Source organism: Cyrtonyx montezumae, unplaced genomic scaffold (genome assembly GCF_038088225.1).
Source record: "Cyrtonyx montezumae isolate F1298 unplaced genomic scaffold, pur_monq_1.0 scaffold_3, whole genome shotgun sequence".
In the NCBI taxonomy this organism is placed as follows: domain Eukaryota; kingdom Metazoa; phylum Chordata; class Aves; order Galliformes; family Odontophoridae; genus Cyrtonyx; species Cyrtonyx montezumae.
In genome coordinates, this window is record NW_027072034.1 from 72,828,130 (window position 1) to 72,840,403 (window position 12,274).

General features: G+C 45.9%; 1 protein-coding gene across 2 annotated transcripts in view; it reads right to left on the reverse strand.

The window, feature by feature from the left end:
- Window positions 1-423: 423 nt before the first annotated feature.
- CD247 (CD247 molecule) overlaps window positions 424-12,274 on the reverse strand; it is a 42,920-nt gene continuing 31,069 nt past the window's right edge. The window contains exons 2-8 of one of the 2 annotated variants that reach the window (XM_065741930.1): window positions 6,138-6,244; window positions 5,047-5,100; window positions 3,906-3,989; window positions 3,224-3,259; window positions 2,557-2,613; window positions 951-989; window positions 424-538 (exon numbers count right to left, since the gene is read on the reverse strand). In XM_065741930.1, the coding sequence (XP_065598002.1) occupies window positions 473-538; window positions 951-989; window positions 2,557-2,613; window positions 3,224-3,259; window positions 3,906-3,989; window positions 5,047-5,100; window positions 6,138-6,244 (443 nt within the window). In that variant the 3' untranslated portion in view covers window positions 424-472. Of the gene's footprint in view, window positions 539-950; window positions 993-2,556; window positions 2,614-3,223; window positions 3,260-3,905; window positions 3,990-5,046; window positions 5,101-6,137; window positions 6,245-12,274 lie in introns of both variants that reach the window. The other variant, XM_065741929.1, reaches the window with a different exon arrangement.

A 12,274-nucleotide genomic window follows, 5' to 3' on the forward strand; every position in this document is an offset into this window, starting at 1 on the left:
GTACGTGTGGAGTGGAAGGCTGAGCTGGCTGCTGGCAAATGGCGTGCAGATAAACACTGCAGGAAGCGACAGAACCCTATCACTACACGGGTCTTCTTTCAACGCCATGAGCCTCCGTGCCCCCAGCAGGGGAGGGAGGAGGAGCTCCCAAAACAGCTGTGTCAGGAGGTGGGGCCCGGTCCTACAACGCAGATGTTGCTAAAACAACCCAAAAACTACTGGTGTGGGAAATTACTTTACAGGTATGTACACATCAGGAGCTAAAGCTTGCGGTTACGTTATTCCAGAGGAGGAGAAGAGAAGGAACCCTCCACCAACCAAAGTAGATTGCTGCACTGAGAAAGTACACAGTGTGCGTTTTGTTAGGGATGAAAAAGACTTACTTAACCCTCTTCTCCCCCCCCCCCACCCCCCTCCCCCCCCAAGCACGTGGGCATCCCTCGCCGCTGCTCCTCCCCACTGTGACTCCCGCTTAGCGTGGGGGCAGGGGCTGCATTTGGAGAGCATCATATGTGTCCTTGGTCGCTGCGCTGAGCCCCTGAGAAGGAGAGAAACAGAGGTGAGGTGAAGGCTCAGTTCTCCAGAGGTGTCAGGTCAGGAACGAGGTGCTGGGATGGGGCAGAGCAGCATTCTGGTTTTTTGTTTCTTACAGAGGTTTGGTTTTTTGGGGCTCGGTGTGGTGTCACTGAGCTGGAGGCAGCACCACCCTGAGGAGCTCTAGCAGTGCGTGGCTGCAGCAGCTCACTGACCAGTTCTGCCAGTCTTCAGACTACATTTTACCTCGATGGTTAAGAGCCAACAAACTGAACAAACCATGACTAGATGTGAAATCCTGAACAGTTTTCTCAGGGCTTCTCCGTAATAACGCGGAAGGGGAAGGCAGATGCGATGGAGGCTGCAGTTCAGCTGCAGAGATGGGTGGGAGGGACAGCTGCAGCTGTGTCACCTACCTGGTAAACAGCATCGTTCCCTTTCCCTCGCCGCCGCTGCTGCTTTGGGGAAGACAAACAAGCAGCAATTAGTGCTTTTCCCATTTCAAAGGAAAGAGAAGGCTGAGGACTCTCATCCTGTACTGAGGATGTGTAGGGGAGAACCCACTGATGAGTGCCACCTGGGCTGGAGCCACCCCAAGCTGCTGCAAGGGCTGGGAAAGAAGAAAACAGCAAGAGAAGATATCTCGATGTGATGACATACAGCTGTAACGCTGCTAGTTCCTGAATCGCTGTAGGCCAGCAGGTGTGGCAGCATTCCCTTGCTGCTTTGTGGCCTGAGAGCACACCTGAATTAATAAGCACGTGTTCTGAGTTGCTACAGTTCAGCTGGTGCATGAGTGAGTGACCTCTCCTGGGACACAGGCCGTAAGTTCCTGTCGCTAACTTGTGCTTTGCAGCTTCCGGGTGGAAACCCAGGATGGCCAAGCTTGCAGCCCCAGGGTGGAGGCTGCACCCCAGGCCCATGGCTGGCCATAACCAGCCTGCACCAATGGCCCCAGGAGCGTTTCCTGTGTCTTACAGATGGCAGAAAGCAATGCCCACCTCAGTCAGCACTGCAGTGAGCTGTTAAAGGGTCACATGTCTAGAACGAGGAACAGCTTTTGTTCCCCCCTCACCCTGCTGCTAATAGAAACATTCACAAGTAAAACCAGGGTGAGACTGCGTAAACTTGTAGCTCACGAACGGAGCCTGAATATAGCAGACAGGCCTTTAGAACAATAAAAAGGGGGGAAGGTGTTAAATATTGGTGTTGCTTCATCATTTTTCAATGTTAAGCTTCCTCTGCAAATCCCCTTTTTTCTCAGAGGGAAATCAAAGGTTATGTGTAAGATGCTTTGACTTAAAATAGAACCTGTGTAGGTCAGAGCAATTTTTCATTTTGCCATAAACAGCAAACCAAGACAGCCTCTCTGCAGCACCAGCATCCCTCCCCCGGCAGCAAGCTCACTGAACTGAAGCTGGCCCCTTGCTGCTTGGACACAACAGAGCCGTTCCCTTAAAAATGACAGAGAAAGGGTGCAGGGAGGGGAATGTTCTCCCAGTTCCCTGACTGCAGACAAGCATGCAGTGCCTGCTGGTGCTGACTTGGTTATAGGGCACAGCAGATGCGGCAGCTGCCCATACAGAAACACCATGAAACTCCAGCTCAGAGCTGCCCTGGAGGAAAGTAAGTGCTCAACAGATGGAGGTGCTGTGCTGCAAGGTTGCAGCCCTTGAAATCAGGCATTTCCTTCAGATATTCATCTCAGAGGATGGCTGGGGTCACTGTCAGACTTTTTCCTGTCAAAAGCTGCAGCATTTCCCCCTTGGCATTACTCAGTCTCCTCAGGAACACGGCTGCTGTGTATGGGCCATGTTTCTAATGCTGATGGCACGAACCTAGCCTTCCAGTCCCCACCTGGCTTTGTGGCTGCTGCAACACTGCAGCTTCACCTCTTATTGCTGTACCTATATTACACCGGGTACTACAGGAAACAGGTAACTGCCCTCAAATGCAGGCACCCTTGCACAGGGCTGCTGCCCTGAGCAGCACCTTTCCCCACTCCCAGGAGGAGGGACTCACCTCTCCCTTCTTCCCAATCTCGCTGTATGCCTCACCCATCTTGTCCTTCTGCAGGGACTGCAAGAAAGAGGGGGAAGGAGTCAGTGTCACCAGATAAGCTAATCCAGTCCCTGTGTGCCCGCATGTCTGGGGCTGCTGTGCATGACCCAACCCTAGGGCAGAACTTTGACCCCATCTGGAGGAGAAGGGACAGTGTGAGGTCATAGCTGATGTGCAAGGAAGTATAGGCCAGGTGCCATCAGCCCTGCTCAGCAGCACCACACCATCTCCAACCATTTAAACAGAGAATAATGACCACATCATTTAGCTACGCTGGGCTGTACTGCACCAAAACCCTCCGAAGAAAACCTTTAAGCAGAATTTGCTCAGGAGACAAAACCCAATGCACTGAAGAGGCTGAAGGATGGGGCAGTCTTGTAACACAGAGAGGGGCTCTTCCTCCCTCCATCCCACTACCAGCACTGATCAGAGCTTGTGAATCAGCCATGGTAAGGGCCAGACTGGGAACCAAAGCTCACTTCTCAGCAAGTGCTGAACACCCAGACAGAGCTGAGGTGAGATGTGAGCATTAGCTTTTGTGGCTCTGTCCTTCAAAGCACAGTCCAGGAGTTAAAGCTATTAAGAGGTCCCTAAGCAACCATCCCCACCCCCTTAGTTCTTTACTCACAGAGTAGACGGTGTCATGGGGGTTCTTTCTTCTCTGCTGTAAAAGAAAGGAAGAAAGTTGCTCACATGTTGCACTGCTGATGTCCTATCACCTGTACATATATATATATACCTGTCTGTGGGTTTGCTGTAAGGCCCAGCTACAGCTCCATGGACACAACCAGTAGGACCCACCCAAAGGGCTCCGATAAAACAATTTGTTTTCTAGACTAGTCATATGATTTTAATAACCAGTAAAAAATTCTTAACTCTCTTTTGTTCTCCCCCTGGCTGCCACGTGCAGGCACGCCCCACGTGCAGATGCAGCAGGTTTCCCCTCCCTCTTCCTTTTGCTGGGCTCTGCAGCAGAAGCAGTTGCTCAGGCTGCTGCTTGACACTGGCAGTGCTTGCCTGGCGGCATCACGTGCAGTGAGCGCTCATGAAACACTCTCTCCCCCCTCACCTGCCCTACATCCCCCCAGGCCGGGTGTCACTTCCAGCAGGGCGTCTGTGAGCTCTCAGCAAAGCAGCGAGGGCACAGATCAGAGGAGAGGGGGAGGTTTACTTTTGTCCATTCCCACCCAAGGAGGACCCTGGTGACTTGTAAGTGGTTGCTTGGTGCGTGCACGTCTGAACCGCGGTGAGACGCAAGGAGGAAAGAACTGGAATCAAAAAGCAGAGGGGGAGATGTGGGAGGAAGCTACCTCGTGCCTCCCGCCCTTCTCAAGGTCTGCTCCTCGCCTGGCACCCAGCACGTCGTATTCATCTCTGTGCCCTCGGGACAGTTTCTGAAACGAGAAGGAGTGCTGGATGTCACAATCATAAGAAAGCAGACTGAGCTTGGCTTAGCACAAGAAAACATATTACCCAGTCCAACTCCACGAGTATTGTTATATTGAACTGTATAACTGTTTCCACCTCTTCATTTTTACTATTCTTTCAGTAAAATCATCTACAACAAAGCTATGGAAGCCAGGAAGAGTGGTCAGTGCAGCAGAAAGCTTCAAACCATCTGTCAAGAAACTTCCCAAGCAGAGCTGAGCTGAAGAAGAGCAGGACAGAGAGGGAGACTGACTTCCATGCCTTCTCTCCCACTGGTGCTTCTATGCATGGTTTTATGCACTGGTGGTGGTTTTGTCTGTTTGTTTTTGCAGAGCAGCTCATCTACATTTGCATCAAGTGGATGCAGAAGTTCTACATCTCTCATCTGGAAGAGGTTACCTTGGAAGAGGGCAAAGGAGAAATTTCAGGCCAGAAGAGCACCGTTACTCTGTACACTGAGTGCACATCAGTATCTGGTGCTATTGAAAAGGTGATGGGTGGTACTTGAAACTGAAAACAGAACATTAGTTTTCATACATGACATAGTTAAATGGTGGAGCTCATCACAGGATGTGGCTATGGTCAGGAGTGTGAGAGAAAAATAAAAATAAAGACAAAAAATCAAGGTAACCAGAGGTGTAGCCAGAGTTCAATGCTAGCATGAGCAAGCAGTTCATCTAGAAGGCCAGGCAGGAGAGCATGAGCAAGCAGTTCATCTAGAAGGCCAGGCAGGAGCTCATATCCATCCTCTCGCAGCAGGAAGAATCTCTAATGCTGACTGTGGCCAGGTCACAGGATTGGGTGGGCCTCCAGTATGACCTCACGCAACAGCCCTGGTCAGCTTTGATTTTTCTCCATACAACTCTCCTTCTAACTGCTGTGCTGCACCCCTGGTTGCAGTGCTTTCATCAGCTGGTTCATCCCGTGTTTTGCTGATCCACAGGCAACTCACTAAGTGCCCAGAAAGGTGTGTCTGAGTAGAATGATTTAGAAACAAGCACACGCAACACAGCAGATACTTACATTGTACACATCATCCTGGCCTGGCAGCAGCTGTGGCTCAGAGGCCTGGCTAAGCTGGAAGAGAGAACATACTGTGAGCAGGGGGACTGCAGCTTCTATCTTTCCGTTCCTTCTCTCCCCTTGTCAGATACCAGGCAGCCCATACACAGGCAGCCTGTGGCACTGATGGGCCTGCAGCAATACAAGTGCTGCCCTGCACAGGACTGATGAGCAGCTAATTCTAATTGTTTCAGGCAGGAAGGGCAGAGTTAGGTCAGTGAGAGCAGTTTCTTTGTGCTCTACTCTTTTCATAGAGCCTTACGCTACATTCTGTATTGCTTTAATCTTTTTTGCACTTAGCATATATTAAATCTTCCTTAAAAAACAAACAACCAACAACAAAAAACCTTTTAATTGAGTTTGCATTTAGGCATGGGATGGGTCTGATTTTCCTTTAAAAAAAATAGAAGTCTGTAGTAATTACAATTTACCCAGCAGGTTTGAGTAAAGACACAGAAGCACCCAGATGATGCCTCATCAGCCTCGTGGAGCTTTGCAATGGTGTTATCAGCTCTGCTACTTCTGGCTGAAAGCCCAGCATTATCGCATGGCTTTCCTGCTTCCTTCCTGCCTGCAGCAGCTCAACACCATGCACCTCACCAGCAAACAGCTGAATGGACCAGATGGAAGGCTTAAGGCAAGGGCACATCTGCCTTCCTGAGACATTTCACTACTTCCTTCGTGGACTGGGCATTATCCTGAATTTTCAGTATGCCCTCTCTTCTCGTTCCAATGACAAAGCTGCAGAAGGAACCGCATCACTGTTGACCAACCATTTCCTAGGTATTCTATCCAGAATCTCTGATGGCATGCATAACTGTGGCATCAAAATACACTCATTTATACACTTCACTCCTGAGCCCTCAGACAGCATTTGGCCAAAATATTCAAGGCAGTACCAGAAGAGGAGTGGAAAAGCATGAGAAAAGAAAGAGAAAATAAAAAGGTCTTATTTTAAGAGACGTGCTTTCTGATCCCACCCCCATTTTCCAGCTTGGCCCAACATGCCAGCACCACCGAAGCCAAATGCATCAGCATTTGGAAAGACTGACCTTAGCTTTCACAAAAAGGGCTGTGATGATGACTGCGTAAATGAAGAGGAATCCATCAAGTAAGTAGCAGAGTCGGGGGTCTGTCAGTCCAAGAACTGCTACAGCATCTGCACAGAAAGACCACATACATCAACAAACACGGCCACCTGAATCAACATATGCTTGACAACATACACGTGGAGTGGCAGGGCAGCACAGCATTTTATGAAGTGAAGCCAGTAGGGAGGCATGTCTGCCTGTCCACACAGGAGATGGAAATCTGAGTGAAGATCATAGAACAAATGAGCTTGGAAGGCAGCTCACTGGATGAGCTGACATCATTGGATGCCCAACCCAATGGGGTCAGTTGGAGCAGGCTGCCCAGGACCTGTCCCAGCTGAGCTGCCTCTGGTTGGGTGGATTCCTTTGAGATTTTTTTTTTAACCAAAAAGAGTTTTTAAAACTTTACTGAGGAATAAAGTCTGCTCATGCCCTGATTGAGAGCTCTGTAAAACCGCTCTTCAGAAGATGTTGGTGTTAATTTCATAGTCCGCATTCGTGACACGTTCGTACCCCAACCACATCAAGCAGAGCACAGCAATGCTGATGGCTTTCAGCAGCTAGAACTAATTAAAATGCTCCTGTAACAGTAAACATGCAGCAAGCTTGAAAAAGCAGCTGAAAAATAAAAACAATTCGGGTCAAGAAGCCAAAGTAAATATGGATTTAATATGCAGCTCCAAGACCATCACCAAAGGAAGGGTGCATTGCACAACTATTAAAAAAAATCACTTAGAAATGAATTTGAGGCATGCTTTGTACAGAGAATTGGAGGGAGTTCAAAAGAGGAAGATGAGAATGATCAAGAGCCTGTGAAACCCTTCAACAGAGATAAATTGAAAAGAATTGGTATGATTCATCTCCTTCCTAAGGTGAACAAAGTATGGCAATTCCTATTAACCACATGTGATGGATAGCAGTTGAACCACTTCATGCACTACTTCAAGACGCTCGGTTAATCCCACGCCGAGAGCGGGGCCGCTCTGCGCAATGGGCTTTCTCTCCAGTCCGTCCAGTCACAATGGAGATTTCATCATGCTTGCAGATATCATTCGGCAGCACAAGGGAGTCTCCTCTAAGGAAATAGAGCTAATGGTGATGGTTTGTAGCACTGCTCAAGGATGCTATTTGTATAAAGTGTGGCTGCAAATCCGTGCCTGGAAAATCAGTAATGCAATTGTAAATTCTGAAGTAGACAATCAGTTCACTGCTCCCACCGAGAGGCTCACACAGCCAAAGGGAAAACACATTTCCAAACACGAGATTTGTTTTAACTAAAAGTTCGCATTCAATTATTATTTTTTTTAATTATGCTAAGACACAAATCTCTGGAAGTAAAGTAAGACTAAGACCTTGGATTGCCTTCCTTCTTCCCCTCCCATTTTCTATGATTTATAAAATAACTTTCAACAATAACCACTATGTTACTTTCAGGATAATCAAACCCCATATACATGGGGTAAATGGAGACATAGAGATTAAGATATTTGCCTAACATCACATATCATATATTAAGCCAGCCAACATGCTGAGAACAGCTTCCTTGAATTCTTCTAAAGATTCACAGGACAATATTTGTGCCAGCACTGGTTCGACAGTAAACTAGCCTCACAGTGCCCTGAGCACCACACTTTTCCAGTGTTTTACTGGTCCAAATTTCAGCAGTCCATTAAAATAGAGGAGGATGTTAAAGCAAGGTGCCTAAACATGAACACAGCGCTGGAGAAGACTTTTTCCATCAGCACATCATCATCACCTGATGATGAAACACAGTATGGACACAAGCTGTGCTTTGGCCAGGTTCAACATTACAGTTTGCGGCCCTAAAACCAAGGAACAAAACACAAATATCATAAGGATTCATGTTATCAGACTGGACCTTAGGCAGCAAGAATAATTATATTTGCTGAGAGAAAGAAAAAAAAAGAAGTATTTCAGGTCATTAATTTTCACTTCTTTTTTATGCCAAAAGATGTTAGCATTACGGAAACATGAGGTGAGGATAAGATGCTTTAGGAACCTTCCTATTTCTGCTAGGGTCCCATTCAGGGAGGCAATATCACCAAGCTCAAGCAGTGCAAGTTGTCTCTTGATTCATTTTGGAAGAAATAGATTCAGAAGATGGAAATGAGGATAGTGTGACCAAATGCCAAACACCTTCCATCTTATCTGCTGAAAGAAGATCACATGCATGCAAAAAAGCCAACAGTAAATGATCTCCCTTTTTGCTCCGAACATGAAGAAGTTTAACTTTTAGCCCACCTTGAGCAAGGCAAACTTTCTGCCCTCAGAATCTTTCCAGAGCCTCGTCAGAAACAGAACAGAGGGGGAGCACCTTTCTCATCTCTGGAAGGGGACTCCTCACTTACCCAAACAGTCAGTCATTCTCAGAAAAACAGCATTGCTTTCATTTCTCGCTTTTGCATGAACTTGGTGCGAAGGGCTTTCCTGAAGCAAAGATTGTGATGCCTCCTAGAGACAGCAAACCAAGCGCACTGAGATGGCAGAACCCAGATATTCAGCAAGCTCAGCTAGCAGATGGAAGCTATGAAGCTCTTTCAGCTTTTGTAAGGATTTTAGGTTAGACACATGCTCTTTTTCTAGATTCATATTCATCAGGGATAGCAGTTCAGCCTACTTAATGTAAAAGGTGTTCCCTGTTCTGTTTCATATTGTTAAATATCCAGAGAGGCAAGGCTTACCACTCAAATGGTTATTTCTAGCTTTCTTACTCCTTCCCATGGAGATTTCTGCCTGAGCACCCCACAGCATAACTCACTCCATCCACCTTCTCTATTGGGCAGCCTTGTTGCTACTGAAGTGGCCTCTATTTTAAAGAGATCAGCTTCTAAAACCAAATGCATGCCACGGAACGCTGCTCAAAAGAACTCAGTCTACACAGCTTATCTCAGTGCAAATCTCAAAGTCTACCTGCAGTAAGGCTGAAGGCAGAGACACCAAATCAAGCACAAGATGCTTTAAATCACAACCAGAGGCATTTGTCTGTTGTGCAGCAGACATTCCCCTAGCGCTTTAAAGTTAGGCTTTACAAAGAGCAGAGGAAGCACGAGTTTAATAAACAGCTTGCAGCTAACTCATTGCCCATGGCTCCAGGAGTCAAATATACTGATGACATAAAGAACAGTTCCCAAATGGAAGATTCATAAAGCCCTTCCCATTGGTCTCATCAGTGCATCGTTCTTCTCGTCTTGGTGCTAATGCAGGGAAGGGCTGCTTGGATTTCACAGCTCGTGCCAAACCAAGTGAGTTCCAATTGAACTCACTGACAGCACAGACCTAACTCATGCCGAAAGAGCAAGCAACAGAAAGGACAGTAAATCCTTATAATGAAAGGCATCCACTTTTTTTTTTTTTTTTAAGCAATGCTTCGCAAAACTCAGGTGGCAGTCATCCAAGGCTTTCAGTGCTGCGAAAAGCTTTCAAGATTTACTTGAGGGCATCCATTGGGACAGTTCAGGGTAGACACTCTTAAGGCCTGCACAGTTTCGAGATGTTTCATTGCAGCCTCCTTACAGACCTGTGCTTCCAAAAAGGCATATTCATCGCTGAAGAAATTACTAGTGAAGCTTGCTGTTGGGCAGAGAAGTGGTTAATCACCTCACAGCGGCAGTGGTGGCATCAGGTTATGGGCAGGAAGGAGGCTGTGCCGGCCCTAACGGCTGGGGCTCTGCCAGCATAGCTGCAAGCACTGGGGTGGGAGAGGCACCCAGTCCCCTGCTGCCGACCCACTTAGCGAGGGGATGTTTGTGTCACATTCTGACTGCTAGGAGATGGCACACGTGTAGCAGCACTTATGTACAGAGTAGAAAGCAAGGTTGGTTAAGGGGTTGGTTTAATATTAGTCCCTTGCATATCCTTTTTTCAGCTTCACTGGCCGAAGCTTAGCCTCCTTCCAGTGACTGCTAACACCAAGCCCTTCATGGGCCTCATAAAAAGAGCTGAAGGAAGAGCAAACACACCATGGAAACACTACCACAAACAACACCCATGCCCCTGAGGGAACCCTTCAGCAAAGGCTCTAAGGACAAATGCTAACTCTTGGAAATTCCCCTTTGGAAAAGAAGAAATCATTTATTCCCCCTCCGGCATGTTTTTTCCTCTAATTTGGGGTGCATTCACATCTTAACACAACTACATACCTAAAATATGACAAAGTAAAACACCACTAAAGAGTACAGGCATGAGCTGGATCTACTATGAGATCACAGGTTATGGCTTTATGTTCCTGGTAACATGTAACTGGTGCAGTCTGCAGTCCACTACCAGGTGACATAACTGGTTGCTCATCCTCCCATCACTATATTTTATTATAATCCACCCCAATGTACTTGATTTTGAGTACTTTACCTCAGATTGCATTAGAGCATAAGGAAATAACTGCAGTATTTTGAGATGCATCTCTTCACACACAAGTAGGAAATCATTAATAGAAAGAGGGCAGATGGGCAGATATACACAGACTGAATTAAGGACTGTTGGAAAGCAACGCATTCCTGTATGGAAAAAATAGCAGAAGGAAAGAACGTCTTTATTACTAATGGCCTGATTCTTTGGTTTTATTTTGCCATCTTTAAGATAAGGATAACAAAAGTAATATTATAAAAGTAAAAACATGTTGTTCTCCAACTCTCAGATGCTGGGAAGTTTCTAACTTTTTCATCATTTCTCTGTAGAGAGAAAGAACTGCAGCAAAAGCAAAGCAAGTGAAGAAAAAGGATCCCCAAGCTCTCATCATAAAAATCTCCTGTATATTTATAATAAGAGCTCAAACCATTCTAAGTCAGTATTTGTGACTGAGATGAAATCAAACTATCATGCTTTACTCATACCTATAGTGCATGCAACTAATATTAAAATTTATCGAGTTAATTCCAGTACCCAACATATCCATATCCAACACGTACCATAGAGGTACGCCTCTGTATCACCAGCAATAAATGACAGTGTTAGCAGAGTTATCTGTTATCCTTCCAATTACTTTTGTAAATAGTAGGCATAGTCTCTGGTCATTCCTGCTATCTGTTCTGGCAGCTAATTTCTGTTGTATTAGCTCTACTTTTGCTCCCCAATTGTGAATTGGTTGTAACAACTTCCATGCTGCACATGAACGTGAGAGCTTCCAAGCAAAGCTATCTCAAATTAATAAGAGCATCACATTTAAGAATGAAACAGTGAAGGCTTAAGAAAAAAAATAATTTCCATTGCTGAATATAGGTACTAAAATTGTACTTTTTGTAAAACAAAGTGTTAGGTACTGCAGGCTCTCTGTAAGAGCATTTATATTTTGCAGCTCTATGTTTTGCAACATTGTCTGTTGTCGGCAGTCTGGGTAACCACTCTGTATTTAAGCTTACACTGCAGACGTATTAAAAACATGAAATCCTTCTCCCAAAGAGGCTCAGCTTCAGCGTGCACCTGCTAGCAGTAATTACAGACCATATTGCACAAAGTTCTGTCGACCAATAGCAATATTCTGGGTCAGCTTCTCTGAAAACTACAGGCTGAATTCTGCACTCCTTCTGTCCAAGAAATCTCCATCGATCCCTGCAAGCATTTCATGGTGAAACAACCTCTTTGTATGCTGAAAACAGGATGGGATGATGACAGCAAAGTGGTAAAAACCCTGAGATTTCATATGGTTCTTGAATGCACTGGTTTCAGAGGAGCAGGAGAAGATAGTATTTGAACATCTAACACATTGGGATTATTAGTTGTAGTTTGTTTTTCTAAGAAAAACAAAACTGTTCTAGAGTAACAGTCAATCCACCAGAGCAAGTACTGGAGTTGGGTATCAGCCCACCAAAACAAGCATAGCAGGATCTATGATTTTTATACAATGAAGTATATATGATAACAGTAGTGGGACGTCAGAGGTCCATCTGTGTTTGCATCACACAAAGAGCAAGCTGAATTATAGATATATGAAGTCAGCATAAATGAGGAAAAAAAATAATGAAGTCATCTACCATACTGATTTGTATTCTGCCCTATACCCCAGCTACAAATAAACTCCACTTCACCCCCTCCTCGTTTTGTTCTTATCCTTGCTCTAAATACCTGTTTGGCATCCATAAATC